General features: G+C 31.8%; 2 protein-coding genes across 3 annotated transcripts; one reads left to right on the top strand and one right to left on the bottom strand.

The window, feature by feature from the left end:
* Positions 1 to 7,356: 7,356 nt before the first annotated feature.
* LOC117690623 (uncharacterized) lies at positions 7,357 to 14,923 on the bottom strand. Of its 2 annotated transcripts, none has more exons than XM_066084283.1 (4): positions 14,811 to 14,923; positions 12,756 to 12,947; positions 12,351 to 12,470; positions 7,357 to 11,299 (listed from the first exon to the last, which is right to left on the bottom strand). In XM_066084283.1, the coding sequence occupies exons 2-4, from the start codon at positions 12,928 to 12,930 to the stop codon at positions 11,259 to 11,261; spliced, it is 336 nt and encodes a 111-aa protein (XP_065940355.1). In that variant the 5' UTR covers positions 12,931 to 12,947; positions 14,811 to 14,923; the 3' UTR covers positions 7,357 to 11,258. The 2 variants fall into 2 exon arrangements, with proteins under 2 accessions (XP_065940355.1, XP_065940330.1); XM_066084258.1 differs by lacking the exon at positions 14,811 to 14,923 and adding an exon at positions 13,931 to 13,991.
* A 175-nt stretch (positions 14,924 to 15,098) lies between these two features.
* LOC105322507 (uncharacterized) lies at positions 15,099 to 20,418 on the top strand. The gene is made up of 8 exons (XM_066084208.1): positions 15,099 to 15,411; positions 15,850 to 15,951; positions 16,382 to 16,525; positions 17,494 to 17,575; positions 17,799 to 17,965; positions 18,464 to 18,528; positions 18,751 to 18,842; positions 19,226 to 20,418. The coding sequence occupies exons 1-8, from the start codon at positions 15,253 to 15,255 to the stop codon at positions 19,417 to 19,419; spliced, it is 1,005 nt and encodes a 334-aa protein (XP_065940280.1). The 5' UTR covers positions 15,099 to 15,252; the 3' UTR covers positions 19,420 to 20,418.
* Positions 20,419 to 27,783: the final 7,365 nt, after the last annotated feature.

The raw sequence follows: 27,783 nt of genomic DNA, 5'->3' as shown, positions 1-27,783 counted from the left end.
TACCATAAAGTCCCGTGTATAACACACACTTTTTTCAGTCAAAATTTGATCAAAAGTGGGGAGCGTATTTTACATAGGACCAACATTTTACCTCATTTTTTCTCAAGCCGTGATTCCTGATACCATGGAGGTACTGACAGCTGATATAGGGTGTTATGCAAGTTGTATGAGTGTATACTAAATTTACTGCGTCAGAAATACCTTATTCTTAGTTTTATTTCCATGTACATGTATTGAAATATTTATCCTCTCCAGGTACTTAAATAACAAAATTATTTACGTCTCTGTCCTCTCTCAACACTATTCCTTGCATCAAACAAATTTAAATATCGCCAGTGAATTCCCTATTATGTAAGCAGCCACCTGTTGACTCGGCGCATGGTCAATGTTTGTTTAACAATTTCCGGTGTCAGAGGCATGCACCGTTTTCATGTCGGACTTCACAGGGTGTTTTCAAGTGCATGTAGATTAGCAATAATTATGATTTTATTTAACTTTATTAGTTTATGTCCAGTTATGCAACTTAAACGTTATTGCTTTACATAGACTCTGCTAAAAATACATCGATCATTTGTACGACTTGATAATGACAGTATATGACATACATAAGTTTCTTCACAATGTTTATTTAACAACAATCAAACAGTTTGATTATAATTAATCAATTAAATCATTTCTCTTGATGTTGTTTTGGTTTATATCTGCAAACATTATTACTTAAGCACTAGGCTCAGTTGCCGTTCTTCTCTACTTATGATGATTTTCAACTTCTCCGCTGTTGTTTAAGAAACTGTATCTGTACGAAGTGTCGAATGATAGGCCCTATTTGATACCACTTAGGTAAATCATAACATTTTTTAAAGTAAAATTGTAAGAACTTTGACTCTAATATCGCTTGGGCCATAATCCGACCACTAAATTACAGTAAATTGCACTTGGGTTATAAAATTATCATTAAACATCGATAGTTATTTGGAAAAATGGCAGCCTTCGATTTTCATCGTCTGTCTAGCTATGTTCTGATTACAAAATTACAGAAATTGCTTATGGATTATAAAATTATCATGAAACATTGATAGTTTTGGGGGAAAAGGCGGCTGTTGATTTCGACATTTTCTGAGTGCGTATTATACATAGGACCTGCTGTTTTTTCACCATTTTTTGGACAACTTTGAGGGGTGCGTATTATACACGATACTTTACGGTAAGCCCCTGTTGTAACAGGATGATATCATCATATCACATTTTGAGCTTTGCAGTTCACGAGAAGATCTTAAACATATAAACCTACATCAACCTTTGGAATCCTTGTGGGCCACAAATATTGTACAGGGGCCAAACTCTAAACAATTAAGAGTCAACAATGTCAATACTTTGCATATAAGTAATACTGTATATGTATATCTTATCATTTGAGTTTTTGAAAATAATTTAATTTTTTTCCTATGCAAAATTGTACCCTCTAAATACTGTGGTCCCAACCAACCCCCAATTTGAAAGAACATGATTTTGACAAACTTGAATAAACATTATCTGAGGTTCTTGAAATCATTAAAGTAAGGTTTAAAAAGAATAATGGTTTGTTTCCGCTTTCATGCTTGAAAAAAGTAGGGTTGGTAGGTCAGAATTTTTGTTAATTTTTACCAATTTTTTTTTACCTTTATTGTAGTATGTTTACATGTATGTGCCTGTTTGATATTGTAAAAAATAATAAATACTTATAATCTTTAACCATAAGTTGAACAATGCCTGAATTCTTCAAATTGATATTTATTTTCATTACAATACATGCTACATGTACATACAACAAACATTGGCATAGTCATTCTAATGAAATTTATTGCGGGAAGCCATTGTCTGCTTTCACTTTTAAAAAATAACAAGATTTATCTTGCTTAAAAGACAGTGTCATTGTTTGGTGGATAACATCTACCATAAGACCATATAAAATTAATATTTAGATTCTCATCCTGATTTGCAAAACATATGGGGTGGGTGGGGGGATTTTATTTATTATTTTTTATTTAAAAAAAAAATTCACCGGTCATGTTCTAGAAATAACAATTGCTCTATTCTTTTAAGTTGTAAATGCTTAAATGAGTACACAAACCCAGTTATAATCTTTTAATTCCATTTTATTTTAATGCATGAAGAAATTTGTATCCTTATGATAACAAACATGACTAGAATCAAAACGGTAATCAACATACCGGGGTATTTAGGCATGTTTTGAATTTTTAGTATACGAGCCAGACTTTTTTTCCCCAAAATTTTTTCCACGCATTTTTTTTTTCAAAATGAAATAAAATACATCGGGGCGGGCCATTTTCAGAGGGGCGGGCGTGAATGAGAATCTAAAAATCAATTTTGTGTGGCCTAACAGGTGTTTGCTAATAAGGGCTGAGTGTTTCGTGAAAGTGGCCAACCATCCATGAGAGTTGACAGAGGTGTAAGCTGAAAGTCATATACGCAAGACATTTCAATAAATACTTTCTCATGGATGTCACCTGACTATTTAGCTGGCCTATCAATATATATTGTATATATGGTATATTCTCTCTCTCTCTCTCTCTCTCTCTCTCTCTCTCTCTCTCTCTCTCTCAGTTCCTATCATTTTTGCTCTTTTATTTTTCTGATGTAAAGTTTATTGTCATTCTTTGTTTGAATTTTTTTGGGTGAAATTTGCATTGAGATCGACACATGTTTTTGTCATCATAAACAGGGTGATGAAGCTCACATTTGTCATTTGATAATGCATGTTTTCTGCTGTATGGAACATGGCAATGCTAACAAGATTATGTTGATCCAAATCTTGATATCAATTACACACATTTTATTTTGAAATAAAGTGTTTTTATGGTATAGCTCAAGAAAATTGCATTTTAACAAAAGTTTAGTTTTCACTTACTTTCTCAAACCTGCAAAGCTTATTCCTTTTTTTTTTTTTTTTTTTTTTTTTTTTTTACAATTTTCACATTCTATCTAGGCAAAACCATCATGTTGAACAAAATTATGTAAAAAAAAAAAAATGAAGTATAAATAACTGATTGTAAATCCAGTGTTTAGTCTCTATCAATTTGAAAAAAGCTATCTGGCAATCTGAGTCATTGTAATAATTCTCTTTTATAATTACATAATGTAAAAGCAGTATAGCATACTAAGGGTCATACAATGCAGAGAAAATAAGATCAATTTGTTAAGTGCCTAGTTTGATTTTAAAGTAATTTTTTTTAATTACATATATAGGTCAAGTAAACTTTGAAAAAAATCTGAGAGCTTTTTGGAATGTATGTGTGTTAAAGAAAAGGTAGCAAGACCTAGTAACTTCATACTGAGTTTAGGATAAAGTACCCTATAATGTTTTTGTAAAATTGAGAGTATAATTTTATGTATTTGAAGGCTTTTGAGTGTTGCTAGAATTCATTAATTGATTTTAAATGATTATCATGCGAGAGAGAGAGAATGAGAGAAAGAGAGGTGATATACATATCATATATATATACTAATGAAATAAAGTTGAATAAAAACAATTTAGTAAAATAAACCATGATGTACTTTTGTGCATTAATCAAAAGTCATAATTAAAAATGTAATTTGTAATCATGATCATGTAATTTTATGTAGATTATGCTAAACATTTTGATTTTGATGATTCTTACATACCTTTAAACTATTATATATTATTCTCTTGTTAGTTGTCAAGAAAAGTTACTTGGTTCATAAAGGGAGGGGGTCCTTCTATTCTTCACATTTTCAAAAGTTCAAATTTGGTTCATTTTACACCACCTATCCAATAATCCACATTTGCCAAGATCCTGACTTAAACTTGGTCATATTTCAATCAAATTGATAGCTTGGTTTAAAGTGAAAAAACATTTTTCTATTATTAAAAGGACTAAATTGATATTCTTACTCCAGAAGATATAGATTTCTTTTTAAAAGGAAGAAAGTGAAGATGAAAAAGAAATTTAAAGAATCATGGTATTGTTTCTTTGCCTATGAATCTATTTTCAGTTTTCAGTTTATTAAGGTTCTCCGATCTGTCAGCCTCAAGTTTTTTTCATCATAAGAATGATATTTTTCTTTCAACCTTTATAAATGAATTGATATAAAATGAAAGTTTTAGAGGGTATCCATGCATTTTACAAAGTTATTGCAAATTTACCTACGATGGATATATAACGGAATATATAAACAAGTTGAGTTTTTAAAAAAAAATGCCGATGCATCGATGGCTCGAACTCTATAACAAGATGTATCTACATGGGAGAGCTCCGCGGATCCACTACGCCAATCATGTAGTTCTATGATTATTTGTTATACTAGCAGTATAATACTAAATTAAATTGTCTGTATAAAAGTCAGATTTATGGTACGAATAAAAGAAAGGAACCTTTTACATAAATAGTAAACATTATTAAATTGAGAAGTTATGCTTAATAGATATTAAATGTATTTAAGTTTCACAATATGTATTACATGCTATAAGCATGAAATTGTAGGTAAACATTGTGCTGCATTTGATGAGATATGTGTGTATCAAATGCATGTGATGATGAGCATATCTGTAATTCATTGCAAAAAAACTTGCCTCCTGCAGTGATAATTAAGTTTATTTTGTTGTTTGCTATACATCAGAAGAACAGCAAGTAAATCTGTTGTCCTCATAAAGCTTCCTTGTTACCAAACGCACATAAAAAGAGAAACAACAGGTAGTCATTAATTAATTCAAAATGTTTTAAATCTTATGACATAATTTATCATTACAAATATATTCATTTAAACAATGCAGATAAACCTTCCTGTCTTTTTGACCACTTTTACATATAAAACATTCTTTAATTGATAAATGACATTTTTATGGTGTGGTTCTGTACTTTGACTATGTATGAGGGTTCGATTCCCTCCCTAGGCATAACTGAAGCTGGTGCAAAGTGGGCAGATAGCCTAGTGGCCCCGCATAGTCAGAACTGCACAATTATAATTATATTCTGTGAGGCACAAACTATAAATTATATTGGGTGGGAGGGAATTAACTCCTGCTTGCAGGAGACTACAGAATTTTCAACTGAGCTAAATGTAGCAATTTACATGCAAAACACTCAGGTGGTCTATAAATACAGTAAATATATTTTCGCTATATGTATTTTAGTGACTTTCCTGTGTGTATAAACATTATGTAGTGATATTACTTGTATGTTTATTAATCAACAATGTAGTGACTCGGCTGTGTATCTCGACAATGTAGTGACTTTGCTGTGTGTATTTACAATGTAGTGACTTTGCTGTGTGTATTTACAATGTAGTGACTTTGCTGTGTGTATTTACAATGAAGTGACTTTCCTGTGTGTATAAACATTATGTAGTGACATTACTTGTATGTATATTAATCAACAACGTAGTGACTTTTTGGTGTGTATCAACAATGTAGTGACTATGATGTGTGTACATAAACAATGTAGTGACTTTGCTGTGTGTATTTACAATGTAGTGACTTTGCTGTGTGTATCAACAATGTAGTGACTTTGCTGTGTGTATCAACAATGTAGTGACATTGTTGTGTGTATCAATAATGTAGTGACTTTGCTGTGTGTATTTACAATGTAGTGACTTTGATGTGTGTACATAAAATATGTAGTGACTTTGCTGTGTGTATTAACAATGTAATATTTACATTCAGTGTATATTTCCCCTTATGTTTGCATTGGACGTTCGAATACACTTTGCCAATTCATGGGCCATGAGCACAAATATAAACGTCACACGTGTTTTGAGTATATTTATTTTTGTAAGATTAACCGAAACATTCAACCTTACATTACCAATTTGATATGTACTTTTGAAAAATAATCATTGCATTATATCTACTCCTTAATTAAAAAGATTTTTCTGAACAAAGTTTATGGCACTATATTTTTAGCCGTGGAAGCGTACTAAATAACATGTTAATATGGCTGTTCCATGTATGTTTCTTATCCCTTAATGAGAGCGTATATAATGGATTTAAAGCGACGAGACACATATATTTCATATTAGAAATAGACATCACTATAAATATAAATATAAGCATTGAATGCTTATTTTTGGATGTCGTCGGTCCTATGACACACAAATGCGGTGCAGACAAATTATCATACCGCGCTAATGCGCTATTCAATTTGTCTGCACCACATTGGTGTGTCATAGGACCAACGACATCCAACAATAAGCATTCAATGCTTATCATAAGTGACTTTGCTGTGTGTATCAACAATGTAGTGACTTTGCTGAGTGTATCAACAATGTAGTGACTTTGCTGTGTGTATGAAAAATGTAGTGACATTGCTGTGTGTATCAACAATGTAGTGACTTTGCTGTGTGTATCAACAATGTAGTGACATTACTGTGTGTATCAACAATGTAGTGACTTTGCTGTGTGTAATAATCAACAATGTAGTGACTTTTGTTGTGAGACTAATGCACCATTGAGCAATGCATCTTCTTGGTTGTAACAAAATATGTAGATACATGTACTTGTTATTGACTTTGTGAACATTTGAATGTTTTGCTAAATGGATGACATCAGTGTATACACTGCTTGAAAAAACAGCTTTACAAAAATTTAGTTATCATGTAAATTTCATTAAAGGTGTACCAATAATCAAGGTTACCTTTCAATTAACTTTACGGAAAGTAAAGATGTAAAGTTGACCTTTAATATGAAGGAAATCTAATTAAATATAATCTTTCACCTTTAAGGTAAAAGAAAATATTCTTAATTATGATCTTTTACATTTACATAAAAGTAAATGTAATTAAAACCATTTTCTACGTTGGGAAATAAAATGTAATAAAAATGATATGTAGCTTTACTCTAAATTAAATATAGTTAAATGTATTTAAATATGATCTTTCACCTTTAAGGTAAAGGAAATTTTCATAAATATGATCTTTTACATTTACATAAAAGTAAATATAATTAAATGGATTTTTTTTAACTTCGAAAATGAATTGTGATAAACATGGGTATACTACTATACAACTTATCGAATGATTTTTATAATTCGTTTGCAACAGTCATAGATACAGAAAAGACATGTGTGAGCACTTTGTGTAATTCAATATTAAAGGTTAAAAAAAAATCAGAATTCTTTGTCTCAATATTGTTAACAAATGCCCTAGTAAATTCATTATGCTTATTAACTTTACAACTAAGGCCTAGAATCTCTAAATGTCTCCTTGTATGAAATAATAGCACGTTTTGGGAACAAAAATTATGGTAGTTCACCTTTACCCCATTGCTCTATCTATTAGCTATTAGTTCCAGGTATAAATTAGGCATACATAAAACATTCAAAAAGAAAAAGCAAATGAAGTGCATGTTCAATTTTATTAAACTGTGCATCAAAGTAAATTCAGATTTCAACTGATTTTTAACAACATGAAATACCTTTTTCCATTCTTTTTAAAAAAAAGATATGTATTATGCATAACAAAGTTAAAAAAGTTTAACACAGCTCATGAAATTCACGACAGAATACAATGTCAAAATAATATCTAATTCATTTAACACCAATTTATGATTATAAAAAAAAAAACCCACACAGAATAACCTAAATAAATGTGTACATTTAATCCTTAAAATGTGTGTACTTGCACATATACATATCACTGATGTGTGTAACTTCACATAAGTGTGTACTGCCTAATTTAAAATATATATATGTGTGAAATGTATGTAAGTGAATGAGTAAATGTGTACACCGCATGTTTTATGTGTCACGCTTCACACATGTATAACTATGTGTGTGCTGACTTCACAAAAAGGCATACATGTAATGTGTGTAAGTGAAAGTCTGCATACATGTGTACACCGCATGTTTTATGTGTCACGCTTCACACATGTATAACTATGTGTGTGCTGACTTCACAAAAAGGCATACATGTAATGTGAGTAAGTGAATGTCTGCGTACATGTGTACACCGCATGTTTTATGTGTCACGCTTCACACATGTATAACTATGTGTGTGCTGACTTCACAAAAAGGCATACATGTAATGTGTGTAAGTGAATGTCTGTGAGCATGTGTACAACGCATGTTTTATGTGTCACGCTTCACACATGTATAACTATGTGTGTGCTGACTTCACAAAAAGGCATATATGTAATGTGTGTCAGTGAATGTCTGTGTACATGTGTACACCCCATGTTTTATGTGTCACGCTTCACACATGTATAATTATGTGTGTGCTGACTTCACAAAAAGGCATACATGTAATAGGTGTAGGTGAATCGCAAACTCAAATGTACAACGTGTGTAACAAGTGTTGGATTTCATGTATACATACATTATAACTCATCAATTGATAATGCAGAATTGGAAACACACTTGAAATCATTTACTGATCCATGAAAGGTTGTCTCTGTTAATTAAAATTGCCTAAATTAACATAAAAATCTCTCCCTAGGCATTACTACTATTACATTATTGCCTCCAACTCTATCATATGCATATATAAATTTGGACTTAATCCTTTGTACAGGAATATAAGTAGAAGGCCCTTCTACATCATACACATCTCTTAACCATGCCTCTACTGGCTTGCCATAGTACTTCAGTACATTTTCATTCGGCTTTGCAAACCATCTAACTTGAGCTAGTATATGAACACAAGATTTATCATCAATGAGTACATTGTGCAGTATAATGTTTTCAATCTGTCCTGGTCTTGGGCATAGTTCCATGTCTTCATATTTTAAAATCTGCCCACCATCCCCATGCCAGTGGGCCATAATCATTGATGACCTACTGCTTCTGCCCATTTTGATACCCAATACTGAACCATAGATATCTATATATTTAGTTGATCTACAGGCATTGCACACAGAAATTCTACTTTCTTCTACATTGAAATAGAGGTTTTTGTACATGCTTTTCAAAAAAACAACATTTCTTTCGTTCAGTGTACAGTTTTTCAATGTCGATATTTTTACACCATCAAAAGAATCAAAAATCCAACTCAGTGACTCAATTCTAACATTTTTGGATGACATTTGAACGAGGTCATAATTTGAATTCTTATGAATTAAACTTAGAGTTCCTCTTTGATTGTCTTCATACAAAACTTTAAGTTTTTGGAAATCAGGTCCAAACTGCTCCTCTACAACTTCATCAGAGAAAAGATCAACAGAATAGCTATTTTTCAAAAACTTTCTCATAAGCTGTTTTTCAATGTCTCTCTTGTTTGTAGGTACAGATCCCAAAATACCATTTTCCCTCTCAAAACTAAAGAGCCAAAAGGAATAAACTGGCCCAAAATCATACAAACATTTATCTAAATGAATATGCAGGTGCATGTTTGGGGTTACACATTCACTTCCAAAAGCTTGTTCAATTTTTTTACAAAATGATATTAACAACAGGTTGGCAACTCTAACATTACTTCTTGACAGAGTACGCGTACATAAAATTTTGCATGCCAAAACAAATTTTCTCCAATACTCCAAATGATCATCAGGTAATACACCTTTTAATGCATAAATAGAAAAAAGGATTGTCCAATTTTTATACTGATCTGCATTAAATGATCCTAAACTACTGGCCATCTTTTGAGGCAATTTTCCAACATCAGAGGGACAAAATATACCCTCAATACGGTTTTGTATGATTTCAAAATGTTCAGATTGTAAAAGTTTGTGATCTTTCCAGATTGAAAGCATGCGCTTGGCAGTCCCTAAAAATAGGTTATGCATTGGGTCTATTATAGTCATTTTAACTGGGTCGAAATAATCTAGCTCTAACAAAACAGAATATCTCACTCCATATTCCTTTTCCAATTGTTCTCTGCTTGTTTTAGTTTTGCTTCTAACAATTTTACCAACTATTTCTTTATGTTTCTCTAAATCCCTTAATTCACAACATGTATCAAAGCCACCATAATTTTTCCCCCTACTCCACCATCAAAAGATTTCATACATTTATTGCAGCCTTTCGTTGCTGCATGTCCTAAAAATCCACATAATTTTCTACTAGCAGGGATGTCACAACCAACACAAATTAAAGCAAGTTTAAATGTGACAGGTTGTGATGGAGATTTAAAACTTTTCATACTAAATCCCTGCCAAGCTTCTTTTAGCTCATCAACCAAGGGCTCAATAAAAGTGTTCGTAGGAGGTTCAGTTTTCATATCTGGTATAAGTCCAATTAATATAATGTTCTTTTTTTTAAACCGTTCTGTCCTTGGCAAGTTCAAAATTGTTAAATAAATAGCACCAACAGAATAGTTGGTGTGTTTAAATGGCTGAAACCAGTCGACATTTAACATGACACCAAAGTTACGTTCAACAGTATAAAAATCATATTTTTCTCCATTAAAACATTTCCATACATCACCATCATACACATCCATCAAAATATCATTTGGTACATTTCTGTACCGCCATGATTCACAGAGATCTTCAAAACCTTCTCTTTTAACCAAAATTTCTAAACTCTCTTCAATGCTTTTATAACAGTAAGATTTTCTAGGTACTAGATTTGTTTTTCCTTGCATAGATACAGGTTTTAAAAGTACTTCACCACAAGGTCTACGAAAGTGTGCTAAAGCATGGTTTGGAAATACAACGTTGCTACACTTCTTGGAAGTTTCTACACCTTCCACTATGTTTTTACAATCAGAAAAATCATACAGGGTGAAACATTTTGGACAAACAACATGCCTTTGAAACCTATCTTTTACAAATAAAATACTTTTATGCAGCTGATATATATTTGATGGAAATCTTTTGTACAGTTCTTGAGTTAATTCAGATGATGCTGCTACCAAGTAAAGCAAAGATTTGATAAGTAAAAGTAAATATGAAAATGCAAAATCAGACACGTAAAAAATGGACTGCCAACATAATAACATTTTCAAAAGAGATACAATTAACATATCAGTTCTATCCCTTGGATGGTCCTCAACAGCATCTTCCTCCTCAGAAAAAAAAATGAATTCCTCATCACACAATTCCTCTTCACTCTCAGAGGACTCTGATAAACAGACATCATCTTGAACTTCTTCCGTCTCTTCATTCCAAAATGTTGGGCTATTTGAATCATTGTTGCAGACTGGAGATGTACGCATTTGAGATCCAGAACATTCAATATTTGCACTACTTTCAAAAACTTCTTTTCTTTGCTTTTCCACACATTTGTGTCTTTTCATGTGTCTTCCAGAATATTCCTCCCCACAGCCAAAACACAAGTGCATTCTTCTCTTTTTGCGTCCATCCATTCTTAATACTTGTATGGCTCTGTCAGGAAAATATGTCTTTTAACTGCATAAAAGAATAACACATTTATAATTATGACCCTTTTCATTAAGTGTGTGCATACAATAGATTTTTGTACGTGTATCAATATATATATTACATATATTTATTTTTACTACGTAAATCAGTAATAGAAATCAAAATACCTGCAAAATGATCGATCATAATAAACATGTCTAGTTTTAACATCTATATATCATGATTAAATTAATTGTAAATTCACAAATTTTCAGAAAAAAATATGCACCAAAAACCTTTTTCTTAAAACCCATCTATAAAAATTAATGCCTTCAAAAAGACAGATTGATTAATGGATAGACAGATGGTGATTCAAACAGTACCGATATACCTTAACAAAGAGTGTTTTAAAATTTCAAGCAATTGCAACTGATCATTACGGAGAATTCTTCGACAAAATTTTGTTACAGACTTGGATGGATGGACAAACAGACACACAGGGGTAAAACAGTAAACCGCACTCTTCTTCAAAGCAGGGGTTTAAAAATGAGCTGAACCAATATCAATCTGTTATTTGGGTTCTCTTTTAGTCACCGTCAAGGTTTAAAAAATGAATATCTTATCATATAAACCTAATCTTATATATAATATATAATATTTACATTTTCCAGTGTCTAGCCTGTGATAACACTACGTATCGATTTTGTACTATATAACCCATAACTTCAAATGACGCAAAGTTGAGGCGCCAGCGGGGTTTGCTTATTTATATTTCAATATTTAATCGTACGATTGCTTAAAATTACGTAAAAATAAGTAACAATGAATCATTCTTTGAATATTATGAGGTGATAATTTCGGTCAGGGCATGATCAAATCTATCATAAAGCCCCGACCAAAATTATCACCTCATAATACTCAAAGAATGATTCCTTATTCCATAATAAAATATAACTTATAATCAATGAAGTATAGTTCTAGTACTATTTCTTCTGGCAGACATTCACATTAACATATAAAGCATCTGATAGTGTATCATGTATACAGCATTGAAAATTTTAATAGTACATATTAAATTAAACATAAAAGAAATAATTACCTATTCCATCAACAGTGTTGATTACATGTCGACTGCTGTATTTCTCCACATCAGCTTTGGCTTTCAAATACTTCCTGAAGTCTTTATAAAGCTGATCATTCTTCAAGTCATCTTCATAATCTGTAACACAAATCAACGATAATTACTGCTAAAACATTGCACAATATTCTTTAAAATCAAGGAATATAAACTAGTAAATGCTGTCATTTATTTGTAAGTTGGGTTTATTCACCGAGATTTCAGACATAAACTTTGAGTTGAAAAAGTGTTTCAGTCCTGCTGTCCTAAGTAAATATGTACACAAGAAAACCAGAACAACATAATGACATGTGAAATATTATGCAATTTGTCCAGAATGAAGAGACATACTTTTTCTTATCAAAACTAAAATAATGTAAATATTGCCTGCTACATCTTCGCTGACTGCTGCTAAAGTTTCTTGATCGATATTGCTGGTGGAAGGAGATTCCTCTGTTGATGGTATGCTCCGATTTAATAGAAGGGTTTCTCGTTTCCTTATTTTTCTTCTTTTACTTTTCACTTTTACTGCTTCTCTGGACCTCTGGCGTCGTTTTCCCATGTACGTAGCTAATTGGTCTAGAAAAAAAATCAAAACAAATTATTTCACAATTTTCAGTTTCTGTATAAAGGCTGAATAATCTCTGCATATAGTATTTATTACCGGTTACTTCCTGCTCTGTAATCTTACATATGATTTGTGTATTAATTTTCATTTAAGTTCAAGTTAATGTAACAAAAATATCTTTAAAATTCATCTATATATTATATTAAGATACTCCAAATAAACTTTTATTTGCACCAGGGTATTTAATCAAAGTGTTGAAAATTATGACATGTATCAATCATTACATTAAATTGAAAATACATCTTCCCTGACTTAAATACTTAATTAACAAAAATTTAATATTTGACTGTATATTAGAAATTCAAGCTCACAAAATTCATGCATGTTAAATGTACTGTACTATCTGAAGCTTTCATAAAAACAACATGGGTCCATGGTTATCATAAAAGCTTTCCTTTCATCTTATTTACAACCACTGACCAGCTCCATGTATTTGCATTAAACATATAGGTTATCAGTAATGTCAAAACATGGTATCTGTTAAATCTGGTTACAAACAGGACTCCATACTGTGACCACATTGACTTACAGTGTTTACTTCTTTTAAGAAATCAGCATGTGTCTATATACACATGTGAACTGACAAGGAGATAGAGAATTGCTAATTGATAAAATGTTAATCCTTATCATAAAATTGATTGGTGAAAGGAATCCTTTGTGTCAGGGGTTTGTTTGCATTTTTAATACAGGATCCTAGTCTCTTATATTACTTTAAAACAGTATTTGATGAGAAAAATGTTTATATTTCAAAATTCTCAAACCAAAATTCAACCTGTTTAGTTTAAAATGTACAGATATATTAACATGAACTCGTGTAGCTAATTAACGTACACTTTAAAAAGTCAACATTTATTGTTTAAGCCATTCCTTTTTTTCTGTTGAGTAATTTCGGTTTTTGTTTTACATGTAGACAAAGAAATGTAAAGATACTTACATGTACCTACAGGGTGACAAGGAATACATCTCTTTATTTGCATTATCATATATATATATATATATATATATATATATGCATGCATGATGACACTAACTCTTAAATCGTGCATGCAATCGTATTCCGTTCAGTTGATTTTCGATCCCGATTCAATTGTTTCTAGTTTAATTTTACAATCTAATATAATAAATTTGTTGTACAGCAGAAATTTAGTTTATTTACACATACTGATAGATTGGGCGCAGAGGGAATGCAACAAGTGCACCCCCCCCCCATTCTTAAACTATTATACTTAAGTTCTTATATCAAATCAATATTAATTCATGTGAAAATATTTCTTTTCTTGACAGCCAAAATTTGCTATATCTGTAATAAGAGTTGAATTGCGCGGAAACAGAGATATTTTCCCCCAAGAGTTTTGTTTACCAAAGGAGGCAGGGGGTGGGGGGGGGGTACTTACTTTTTTTTTGGGGGGGGGGGTTCTAAACCTATTATTTCTGGCTGGTTCCGATTTTCATCTGATACTGATATTTTATTTTAGGGCAATTTATCGTGTGAGAAGTTTCATTTTTCGGATTTTCCAAGCTAGGGGGGGGGGGGTGTCGATGGATCTTCTCGAGTTGGGGGGGGGGGGGGGGTGGTGGTGAAGTTTTAACGAACTACGAATAACTACTGAATTTTCTTGTGCATTATGAATCTTTTTTTTGTTTATATGATAAAAGAAAACAATTCGATTAGAAATATGGTAAAATAAACTATCATTCTGCCAACCGGCCAACTTGCTCCGACGACATTTTTCTATCATAAATTCTCATTATTGCACCTCGTTAAAAAATGAATTAAACAAAATATAGTAAATCCTTATAAAATCGCTACTTACAATTAACAAATAAAAGGGATCCAAGCGTTGGGCAATAACTTCTATCTGTCTTTGAAATTCCTTTGTCTCTCGCAAACTCTTGAAAGGCGCCAATATTTGCGTGCAGAATAGTGTGGTTGGATAGTTGATACAGGGAATTGGATGTGCGGTCATAATAATCTTTTAAATGAATTTACTTTGATTTGGTTTTATCGGCGTATTTAACATTTTTAAAATCTATTTTATTTAAATAACCAACAAATTAACTTATATTCGAACTTGTAGCTAAATATCAATATCATAGTGGTAAATAAAATACGAATTATTCGATGTTCGCTTACCTTGGTACATCCAAATATGGCAAGATGATGACATTGATGCTGCGAACCAATCAGAGCAAAGAGCGCTCAAGCCATTTCTCATAAAGTTTGAAAATTTCCCCAAGACTTCGACAGATGAAATTATGTCGGAGTTAGATTTTAGTGCGACGGACGATGAAAGTCTTCATCTACAAATCGACGAGACAATGGAAACAGAGACGGACGAAAGCCTGGAAACAGGAAAAAGGGACGCCTTTCGTTCGATAACTTCCGATTCAGACTCCGAGTCTATCTTGACAAAGGTAGGGTTCTTTAAATTTCGATGTACAAAGAAATTCTATACATAGGCTGCAAATGCCGCTGCATGTACTGAATTCACTTCGGCATTTCAATCACTGGTCTTTGAAACCGTTCAAAGGTTTTCAATTTTCATATATAAATATTCAGTTTCTCTCCAATGCCCGTGGACAGGACTGTGCTCCCTTTTTTTCGTTAAAAAATATTTTTCATTGCATGTCTGTCTCCTTTAGCTAAATTCAGTTATACAACTCTTCCCAATTGTATGTGTGTTTATTGTGCATATTGTTTATTTACATGATTGTACAACCGAATCCTGGGACCTATTATCCCTTGAAGGCCCATATTTATTTTGTAACTATTAAAGTTTATTTTATTTCACCCCCTTTCAGTGACAGAAGAAATATTATATGAGATTAACAAAATATTCTTCTGAATTTCAGAAACCCTCTGCAAGCTTAAGGCGGTCACCCAGAAAGAAATCACAAAAAGCAACGCAGAGAAGTGTTCTCATGCCAAATTCAGAAACTGATGATACCACAAAGGTAAATACTAAATTTAATTTCATTAATCTTCAAGGAAAAAGTATCTGCATGTGTACTGGGCGAAAACGTCTGTATTTCTTTATAGTTATATAGAATTATAGCATAAAAAAGATATTGTTATTCATGTAAACAAAAGTCCTTGCTGTATTTTAACTAGGGACCTGTGGTTCAGTAGACTTGAGCTTTATCTGTTTCACTACGGAGATAGACATCCAAGTTTTGCAATATAGACAGTTTCACAATTGGTTAAAAAGTAAATGTTGCAGGGTGTCTTGGACTCTTAAAAACTTTTTAAGTTTTAAATTTATATGAAAGTCCAATTATTTCAACTATAAGCCATAAAAAAGGTCCGTGAAAGACAAGTGAATTAGGGAGCCTTTCCATTTTTGATATAAAAAATATTAATACATAGTACTTGATGTCTGTTTAGGAAATTACAACAAGCACTCCTTTGAGGCGGTCACCTAGGAAACGAAGGCAAGAAACAAGAAGACTTGCAATTGCATGTGCTCAAGAAGACACAGAATCAGAAGATGAAACATACTTATCTGCTGCAACTAATATGCAAAAAGAGGTGAGATTTTATTCATTTACTGATTTTGATGATGAAATTATATTATTGCTAGCGCTCTCGAGCGCTAGCAACTACGTTAGTCCTTTTCACTGGAATACGCATGCTCGACTCCATAGTAGGGGATTCTGGGAATACTGTGCTACTGTAGATAAACTGTACCATTTGAATTTCGTTTTATCATCTTCAAGTGAAGTTCTGTGTTTTATCGTTAATGTCAAAAAGGAACAGTAGCTTCGGTCTTAGAAATAAATACAAAGTTATTTTCAATATTATAATAAATAACATGTAGCTAGCTTTATCTTTAATTCCTTCAAGCTCGGAAGACAACTTCGGATATGTTTTCCGAGTTGCCGGAAAGGCCCTAGAAGATACGATTGCTACAAAACAGTACCAATGGTTCCTGAAAAATTTCACCTCGAAATTGAAATTACAGTAGATACATAATGATTAAGGCACGGCCAATGAGCTATGCCATTGCCGATGTGAAGCCCACTCTAAATTCACAATTTTAAATTGAGACCCCACTCCAGCACAATTCCAGTACACCACTGTGCCTTCCTATTGTTAATTAATCGATTCAGAAATTTAAACTAATGTTTTAGAAATCTGCTTCTGTGTTTTATGATTGCTACAGCGCTAGCTCACCAATCTTTTTTAAAAGATAAGCTTGTATTATATTATATTACATATAGTTTACGTACAGTCACAAAGCATAGACAACTTTGGTAGTTTGTCCTGGCCCCAGCCTCACCAACTTTCCTCAAGTCAATACTCAGCCTCAAGTATGAATATTAACCTCAAATTTATGCACTTTTCTATTAAGGATTTGAGTTGAGGACTGAGTTGAGTGATTTGAAAATTTTGGTGACGGTGGGGCCCGATTAACAATAAAATACTCATTTATACAACTTCTTTTTTATTGTTAACTGTTTATGATATTATTTAATGTAATTCATTCTTTCTTTCAGAAAACTGCAAAATCAAAGAAATCAAAGACCCAGTCTGGACAATCTGAAAGACTTTCATCTTTGAATAGCTCAAAATCTAGTGGTATGTGTGACAGAAGTAAGATTGAGATGAAATCAATTTAGGTCATAGTTTAACCTAACAGTTTTTTTATGATAAAAGGTAGATAATTTTGACCAAATGAGTAATGCTTAATGATAATTGCCAGACTGATTTCATGGCTGTCATGGTACAATATTTATTTACTCTATTACATTTAAAACAATTTGATTATAGTTATATTCACATTATTCCATTTTCTTTAAAGGAAAAAACCAAGGTCTACATGGGCATATTAAAGAAATACTGCAAAACCAAAGAGAAATTCTTAGTCATTTAGGAGTTTTGACGAAGGAGTTAAAGGGACTTCGAACAGACATTGATAACAAAAGAGATGAAGTTAAGGAACCAGTATCTGTTCCAAATCGAATAAGGGTTGGTATCTGCCTTTTATTTTGCTAGAGCTTTAAGCATCTATAATTTTAAACAATTTTTTAAAATATTAATTGCAGACAGCATAATACACAGTTATTGAATATGACTGGGTATAATGGCAACATGATTTGTTGCACCTTGAGACAATATTTATTGCCCGAGGCCAATAATAGTGTCTTAAGGTCCAAAAATCATATGTTACCTGAACCACAGTCAACTATCAAGCAAGTCATTCATGTCGCTCAGCTGTTTCTCCATTTTGATTAACAACTAGACAAATATTGATTAATAAGCAATATCATAGAAGTCAATGGCCAATATTTCTGTTGTTGGGTCTGCAGACTGGTCAGCATCAAAATTGTTAGAGCAGTTGAATTACCATTCTTTTAGTAAGAACTACATTAAATAACATTTTTAATGGTCTAACATCAAAAATGCTAGTACCCATTCATGATCATTCATGATGTTTAAGTTTTTATTCTTTATTTTTATTTCAAGAATGCTGTGAAAGAATATTTTGCAAATGGAGAGGAGATAGAGCTGAAATGGGATTATAAAAAAAGGTTTGTCAACTCGTCAACTTTTTCCCATTTAAATAGATATATTTTGGGGATAATTGTATGTACGTTACATTATTTAGTATACTCTTTATTTGATTGTTATCTCAAATTGATGGATAATAATAAAAGTTGGTATTTAAAAACTTTTAGGAAAACATAAGAAGTCAAGGAAAGTACATATATATAATGCTTAAATGATTTTATAAAATTTATATTTTATTTCAGATTCTATGATGAAGTCAACTCTGAATTCACAGATTATATAAAAAGAAGTGTGAAGGGGGTTGCTCCTGATGTCACAAATGAAGTTTTGGATAGTAAGTTTTCTTTATTATTATAAAATAATTCATTGCTAGATGTAAATGTACAAAGTAAATGCATTTTGGGGTGTTTCATTCAGATTATGAAGTGAACATTGTGGACAAAATACATGTAATACATGATAATTTAAAAAGTATGTTAACTATTTATGTTTTGTTTTAGTTTTCTATTCTTGGGTCAAAACTGATTGTCAAGCTGTTCATAATGCACAACAGCATATGGCATATGTACAATAGTTATCCCCTATAGTTAGATATTAATGCTTCTTGTTATTGTGCTGTAGAATAAATATTCATTGCTTTTAAATTATCTGACTTTATATATTAATGATGGCTGGTTATTTCAATATTTGTATGTCTTTTTTCTTGTTTTTCCATAGCTGCTGTAAAACGATACTTTACATCAAAAAAAGAAGCTGCTAACAGGAAATCAAGAAATAAAGAAACACTACATAAGCAGAGGCAGGCCACATACGAGAGGAAGAAAGAGGCAAGTTGTCTTAAAATACTTTTCAAGCACCCCATCATTGCTATAAGGCAGATTATTACTCCCTACATTGGTCATTGTTTATAAAATTGAGTGTTAATTTCTATTTTTATGAAAAACCTACCAGTTATATTCTATAGTTTAATAATAATTGGTCTAAAAAAATCAAAGGCTACCTTATTATTTGAGCTTGAACTTGGTTGCAATGATTTTTACTTTCAAATGAAAAAGCATGACTTTGTTTTCTGCAGAGAAAACAACCCAAAACCGGTTTCAACCCAGTTTATATTTACTTTCATAGAGTAACATAATAAATCATTGGTGTAATAAAATTTTCTACTGTTTATCGTAAAAGTGTTTGATGTTTAACCTTGAAAAATGGTATGATTGTACAAAATACAAATGAATCATGAAGTCGATTGATAGATTTTGACAAGTTTCTTACTGTGATGCAGGCAACACTCTATACATAATATCTACATATATTAGTTCACAAATTCTTCGATCAGTTTAATAGTGCATTACAACCAGCATCGAGCCTATTCTTCAATCTTGTATTTCTAATTCAATGATAAAATTCAATGTAAAGAATATCTTTTAGTTTTAATTATTGGGACATTCATCATTATCATATCATTTCATTGTGCAGAAGGTACGATGCAGAATTCAGGCTGCTGAGAAAAAGAACTGGACAACGGAAAAGAAGAACATGGTTTTAGGGGTACTGAAGTCCAAAGACTCGCACAAACTGATGTCCAGTGACGAGGAGGCAGATGAAGGTTTCATCTCGCATCCATACTCTTGGGAGAGTGATGCTTGGAGGAACATTAAGCAGAGCCTTGACAAGAAATACCAGGAAACATGCTCTTCGAGGAGCAGGCGCCTTCTCCAGAAGAGACAAATTGGCTCAATTCGAGAGCAAGAGAAACCAAAGCTAAAGGAGGAATTTTCGTGGATGTTTAATTAAAAAACATTTTGAATTAATGACTGTTCCCGCTACGATTATAAATACTTTTTCTGTGACAGTATTTTTTTGTACATGTACATTCTAAAATTATGAAATAAAAATAAAATATATGACTTACAGTTATTGGCCATGATTTAGTTTATTCAACATGCTGAAAGAGGAGTGAAACCAGAAAGGTTTTATATATATATATATTTATATATTTATTTATTTATTCCTTTTGTTTAATTGATATTTAATGGCATTTAATTCGAGTAAAGTTAAACTTTACCATAACAGAAAGATGAACTTTAAAGAGCATTAATGAGCTAGTTTTAGTACGAAAATGTCGCTTTTAATGAAGCTTAAAGGTGTTGAAAATATCTAATTTAATTTTTGTAAATATCTACTTTTAAAGAAATTAAAGTTTTATAAATTTGATATTTACATTGCAGTAAAGATGATGTAATGTGGGACATTACATAGACTTTAAGTTAAAGTAAAGTTAGTGTAAATATCATATTTACCAACTTTGCCGTAAATAAGTAAATTTGATTAAAGACAATGTAAATATTAAATTTACAATTGCTTTACTTATTTTGTAAAGCTGTTTTTTCAAGCAGTGATAATTATAATGTAGTGATATTTCTTTGTGTATCAACAATGTAGTGGCTAATGTATGTGTAATTATGATAAATATCTTGCTGTGTGTATTAACAATGTAATGACTTGTGTTTGATATAATGATACACATCTTTCTCTTTTCTGTCTGTCTGTCTGTCTCTCTCTCTCTCTCTCTCTCTCTCTCTCTCTTCATTTCAATATACATCTAATGTACCTCAATTGTTTAAACTTTTCATCATTATGATATATGCTGTTTGAATGATGGAGAAAAGAATAAAACAGGAATATAAAAGAGAGAAAAATAGACGAAGATTTAAGGTACTTCAATACACCCAGACTTATACTTTTTAAGACACTACATCACAAGATGGCGATTTAAATGTTTTGTTAAACTGTTTATATCGTTCGATTCGGTTGTATATATCTTCGTAGCTCAGTGGTTAAAGAACTGGGCTTCTAAACCGCAGATCATGAGCTCAAATCCGCCTGGAGCTTTTGTTCATGTTTACTGAATTAATTTTTCGAAAATGTTATTTTTCATCCAAAATTGCACTTTTTTTTTGCCTATTTGACTTAAATACTTCTTATCCATTATATTATCTATCATAATCAAGTAATTTTCTGCTGATTTGAGAAAATACTTAAAGGTGTAGTGAGCCACCTTAAGTCAAGCCTCAGTCACAACTGGCCGTACGTGTTTGGTGATCGTGCTTGCCAGTCGTGGGTCCCGTGGCTGGAAGCGTTAAAAATCGTATTGAAGTGATTGCGAGTGTAACGTAAGACAAACGGACGTTTGACGTGCCAGTCGGATGTGTTACGTACAATTTTTGTTTAAAGACGGGTTGCCACTCGCAACGTGCGATGCCCGTAGGAACCGATTGTCTTGCACCATACGTACGTTTGCCTTGCGAACGGCAGCAATAACATCCGCGTCGTAGGTTACCTGCAAGTCTTAATGTGCCCCACGACAGCTGCACGGACCATTATTAGTTTTCAGTTAAATAAAGAACAGTTTTTCTCTAAACATGTACTGAAATATAACTACTGTAAGCAAGTAAATATTGAAACGTCAAAAAGAACTCGAAGAAAAGAAGACTATTATTCTTTAATTGCTGTTTTGGTGATTAGACTAGCTAAACTGGTCGACACAAATTAAGAATGTTTTGAAATCATAATTGATCTTTTATATCTAATACCATAAAATATTGAAAACTTTTCTGAAATCTAGAAGGAAGTCTTTGCAAAATCTCACATCAACGAATTAATTATAAACTGATAATATTTTTGGACACTGTAACGTCTTTAAGGTGGAATAACACATCATCACAAAATGGCTGACCTCTTATCATGTAAATCACTCCATAGCCGAGTGGATAACGTGTCGTGCTTGTGATCCGTACATTCCGAGTTCGAATCCCACAAGGGCTTTTGTTGTTACTTACTGAATTGAAATTTTTAGATTATCATTTTTTATCCCCAAACTGCAAATTTTTCGCTTATTTGACATATGTACAGTTTATTTATCATTATATCTTTCATAATCAAATAATTTACTGTTAATTTGAGTGACTTTTTCCAGGTATGTTATTCCATCTTAAATGAGTTACAATTTTGTTTACTCTTTGTTGAACTTTACAATATCTTCGAAAAATGCCTTGACAAATCTTTCAATTTAAGTAAAGAAAGCCACATTGAATTACATTGTTTTTACATATGTTTTTTTTTATTAAAACACCATTTACACTTCATACATTTTAAAAAATCAAAGTCTACCTATTCTTTTCTGATAATCTGATTATGATACAATTATGAAAACATTTTATAAAGTTTGAATGATCAAATGAGATGATAATCAATATTTTCAAAATGGAGATAGTAATTTGTTTACAAACAAAAATTACATACTCATGAAAACAAGAACTTCTTCCAGTAGAGTGTGTTGGAGTTTTGGGGTTTTTTTGTAGTTGGTTTTTACTTAGTTAGAAATATCGTCTGCGTGTAAAGATCATTTTTCCTCTCCTTACTCCGAAAATGTACAAGAGTCATTATCAAAAAACGCAGAAATAAAATTTAAGAAAAATCAAGAATTTTCTTGTGTTGAAAAATAATTTTTTTCAATTCTAACAATAAACACATATCTGAAGAATACAAACACACTTAACTCCCACCTAGAAATTATTTGATTTCTGAGTAAAACACAATCAAAGAACTGGTCATACTTAAATGTTTTCCTTCCTGTTACACTTTAAAAAATACAAATTTTAATAAATTGAAGCAAAACAATATTCCAAAATTTCTTCAGACAATATTGTGAAAGCATGACAAATAAAGGACCAGTAACATTTTTTCAATGAAACAGAAGCAAAATACAAATTACAATAATATAATAGAAAATTTTCAAACAGGTAAACATTTTGTTTGTTATTTTCACAATTTTACAGAATAAAAAGATAAGTATCAAGCTCAAAGTGCTTATATTTGATTAGAAATGAAACTTTAAGCATATGTGTAGACCCAAACCTAAAAGAAATATACACAAGCAACATATTTTTATATTTATGGTGCTGTAACAGGAAAGACAGCCTCGCAACAGGAAAGACAGTACGTTGTATTAAACAAGTCTCTCCTGTTACAAAGTTGTAATTCTGATTTAAAGTTGATTGATAGTAAACTTAGCATCAATCTCACAGTTTGGAGTCAATTAATATGCTGTTAAAATATAGATTAACCTTACACAATGCCATTAAATACTATGTTAAAAGCTTTATAATCTTTACAGTAAAACGTGTAACAGGAAAGAACAAAATAAGCAACAGGAGGGATTTCTTGTGTACATTCAGATCAAAATCTTCATTTGGTAAAACACTGAATATAAAAAATCCTGAAAATTTACTAAGGTGTTCCTAATATATAATGATTTTGTGAAGAAGTAAAATATATTGAAAAATATAGAATAACAATTGAAAAATGTTTACAACTGTAACAGGAGAGACTCCTAATAACACAATCTGGTCAGTAGTGGAAATTGATGTTGATATTTAAATTAAATAATAGATTTATTTCTGATTACTATGTAAAATACAAAAGAAACAAACTTTTCCTATAAGAATATTGCCTAAGAAAATATCAACTTTTAAAGAAAATGAAGTAACAGGAAGGACAAAGTAAAATAAAAAGGTTACATTTAACAGAGTACTTAAAGCATTTGTTAGCTTTATGTATGACTAAGGACTGTAGGCTGTCTCACTTTTCTGTAACTTTTTTTTAGATGTTGTCGGCTAGGCGGGCTTAGCCCCCCCACCCCCCCCCCCACTTTTTTTGCTGAGTTAGACCTAACTATTAGGCACATAGCATCATAGAGGGTTCAGCGCCCCCACTTTTTCTCGCACCAAAGATAATTGTTCCTAAATTAACCTTAAAAGATTGATGGCAAACTTCCGGAAAAATCAGCATAGGTGTCGGAACCGGGGGGGGGGATTAGCCCCCCCCCCCCCACTTTTTTGGCTGAGTTAGACCTAACTATTAGGCACATAGCATCATTGAGGGTTCAGATTGAGAAGTTGGGTATACTAGCGCTCCCCCCCCCCCCCCCCAAGGGATCAGGAATTCCATGATTTGGGGAAAAAAATTTCGGTAGGTAAGATTTTTTGTTTGGCAGTATAGGTATACTCCCCCCCCCCCCCCCCCCCCAAAAAAAAAGGTCTAATTTAGCAAAATAGGATTTTCATGATTTTGGGAATTAGTTTTTTTTTCCTCAATATTTCTGAGAATTAGTCTAGCCCTGCCCCCCCCCCCCCCCACTTTTAATTTTCTTTCCGACGCCAGTGGTGGGTACTCCCATCTAACTGTTCTGGTTCTGGAATGATGGCCAATATGTTATCCAGAGTATACCAGCATCCATCAACACTTTTTTTGGGCCAGAAGAAGCAATTGGTTTTTTTTTATACCAATCTGGTGCATACAAGAGACATATATGTCCTCATATCATAAAAATAGTTTACTTAACTGCAGATCAAATATTTTGATTAAAAGGTGGGAAAATTATGTTGCTTGAGAAACAATTTATTGTCCTTCCTGTTACACTGAATTAAAATGCCTTAATATATTTATACATAATCACTAGATATTGAATTGATTTTTAAACAACTGAGATATAATTCAAAAACATATAGGCTAATTTTTATCATGGATTATATATAATAATCAGCATGATTATGCTTTAAAGAAAAATACAATCATTAATTGTCTATCCTGTAACAGTCCATGTCTTTCCTGTTACAAAAATATATTTTGACATCATTTACTAACAAAATGTATCTGTAAGTAATAAAAAACAGAATATGAAATGATTGTTCACAAAAAATGATATGAAAAATGTTTTGACAAGTGAACAAATATTCATAGTTCTTCTGTTATTATAAAAATTAGTACGCACTGTAACAATGATATATCTTTCCTGTTGCAAAATCACTTCTTATGTGATAACATAAACTATTAAAACAAAAATCCCCACTTAAGGTTAATTTATTGTACATACTACTTTATTGAATATTTTATGAAAAGTTATTGCTATATAAATATTGAAAATGTCTTAAAATCCTCATTTTATATAATAATAGTCTTTCCTGTTCTTAAAGTTGTCTTTCCTGTTACAAATTTACATGTAACAGGATGGACAATAACAGGATAGACAATTACTCTATATATGGTTGTTTTTTTCCCTTCCTGTCTACCATACAATGTTGATGATGCCGTATTTTTAAACAAAATTGTTAGGTTACTTTGTAAGAAAAGTTAACACATTTTACCTTCATGTCTAAGTCAATTTTTAATGTAACAGTAAGGACTAGGTTTTCTTCTACGGAGTAAATCATACTTACATTTGGGACATTTTCCTCAAACTAATGAACTTCAAAAAAATAGTGCCAACAACTTGGCTTCATGAAAATGAAACTGAGGCTGGTTGAAAGTATTGAATCCAAAAAGGGTCATTCTAAATATTTCTATTTTCTGTTTTTACATTCACATAACAGGATAGACGAAAACTCTTGTGACACACATTTAAGTCTTGATATTTCTTAAAACAAGTACATTTACAAAACTTTTATTGTTTGAAATGTACTTCTTAAGAATTGTGTAGAGCATACATTTAAAAAAATGAGAGCAAAATGTACTGGATATATTTATAAACCACATGAAAGTGCAACAAAAAGAGTGTGTGACATAGCAAAACATGCTAATTTGGACATTAAAAAAGGCAAATTTTCTTTAAACTTGTCATGCAAAAAGAATTTAAGTGTTTTGCTAACTGCAGAATATTGTGTGGTATATATCAATGTACAAATTTATATTATTTTTCATTGATATAATTTTTTATTGACCCGTGACCAAAATTTTTGCGGATTTTGAGAATGACTCACATATGATTCTATCTTAGCACGCTTGCAGATCAAAGTGATTAGGAAATCCTATGCCTTTTTTCTACTTTTACGACTTAAATATCTACTTCAATATTCAGTTCTTTCATGTCATGTCCCGTTTTTCTTCTTTGCCTTCCATCTTTTTGTCCAAAAGAACGTATTTGTTTGTTTGATTTTGGTTTTAAGAAGAGGGTTTAATACTAGAATCTTTAATTTGATTTTGATAAATGGTTAAACCGTTAATTCTCTTATCTCTTATATTCGCACGTACCACGAGCAATTGGTGTACGCATGACGTAAGTGTGGAGTACGTTTACTATACTCTGTCCCAAGTTATTTTGGATTCACGTTTGGCTTAATTGTTTGATATTTATAAATACCTCAGGATTCAAACGATGTTCATTCAAAAGTATTAAAAATTTCCAAGATTTATCAGTCAAAACGCCCCTGTTAGCTTATCAGGTTTCAATACAATGCTAAAAAATGTGATGTCTACGGAGATTTTGCATTGCAGCAAGCCCGGATGATAACGTTGAAATATTGCGCGATGTATTCCGAGTGTATTCCGAATGGAGAAAAGATGTAAACATTCCCCATTATAAATCTCCGTAAGGAATCTGTTTTCGTTCCTGTGAATTTTTCCGAGTGAAAGATGATAATGTGTCAATGAAATTATCTTGGAAAATATCCCTTTCAACTATTTCAATTGCACTTCTTTCACAGGTAAGTGTATTTTTATTAAAAATCGTCCAAATGTGCAGCATAAATATCTTGGGACAGACTATAGATGCGTTTAATTTATATATTGTCAACAAATTACAACGGTTAAATTTAAGAAGCATAACAAAACTACTGTGACACCTTTTTCATTTTATGCACCATTAACTGCGTAAAATCAGCCGACACTTTTTCACGGGTGCGCTAAAATATTGATATTTCTGACATGCGGACCCATTTGATCATTTACGGTGGTCATTCATTTTTAGAGAGGTTTTAGATATAACATTCCACATGTAATGCATGTTTTATTAAGGTTATTAATAAAAAAACAATTCAGTCCGCAAGAGCGTTTATGCATGCACAATAGGGCGATTTCACCATGCATCGGACACCTTTGCGTTTTTCCCTTTGTTCGTGCATCAAATATCGTCCAAATATAAATAAAATTTGTTTTAAAAGTTATAGGTTTTCCCCTTGTTTAATTATTGAAGAAGTAATCGTGAAATGTTTCAAAATCTATAAATTAAATTTATTAATCAAGTGTTGAACTATTTCACCATGAATCGGAGAATATTTACCAAGCTTCGGACAGCTATACAGTAATAAGTAAGATTAAAAATAACAGTTTCTGGTTTTAATGTAAATCCTCAAATCTACATATAGAAATTTAGACTAGATCTAGTGCTTCTGGTTATAGGAATATTTAATTTATCATGAGGGGTTCTTTATTGTGCCAGCTCC

The sequence above is a fragment of the Magallana gigas genome, chromosome 1 (assembly GCF_963853765.1).
Source record: "Magallana gigas chromosome 1, xbMagGiga1.1, whole genome shotgun sequence".
Classification (NCBI taxonomy): Eukaryota; Metazoa; Mollusca; class Bivalvia; order Ostreida; family Ostreidae; genus Magallana; species Magallana gigas.
The sequence above is the reverse complement of the archived record's forward strand: the minus strand, read 5'-3'. Positions and strand labels throughout refer to the sequence as shown.

Bases quoted from the DNA above. Each gene is read 5' to 3' on its own strand.
- LOC117690623 (XM_066084258.1), bottom strand. From the start codon at position 13,979: ATGATAATGCAAATAAAGAGATGTATTCCTTGTCACCCTGTAGGTACA. The intron at 12,471-12,755 runs GCAATATTTACA...TTTGTGTTACAG, and splicing joins AGTCAGCGAAGATGTAGCAG to ATTATGAAGATGACTTGAAG. The intron at 11,300-12,350 runs GTAATTATTTCT...TCTTTTATGCAG, and splicing joins CAACACTGTTGATGGAATAG to TTAAAAGACATATTTTCCTG.
- LOC105322507 (XM_066084208.1), top strand. From the start codon at position 15,253: ATGTCGGAGTTAGATTTTAGTGCGACGGACGATGAAAGTCTTCATCTA. The intron at 15,952-16,381 runs GTAAATACTAAA...ATGTCTGTTTAG, and splicing joins AAACTGATGATACCACAAAG to GAAATTACAACAAGCACTCC. The intron at 17,966-18,463 runs GTTGGTATCTGC...TTTTATTTCAAG, and splicing joins CTGTTCCAAATCGAATAAGG to AATGCTGTGAAAGAATATTT.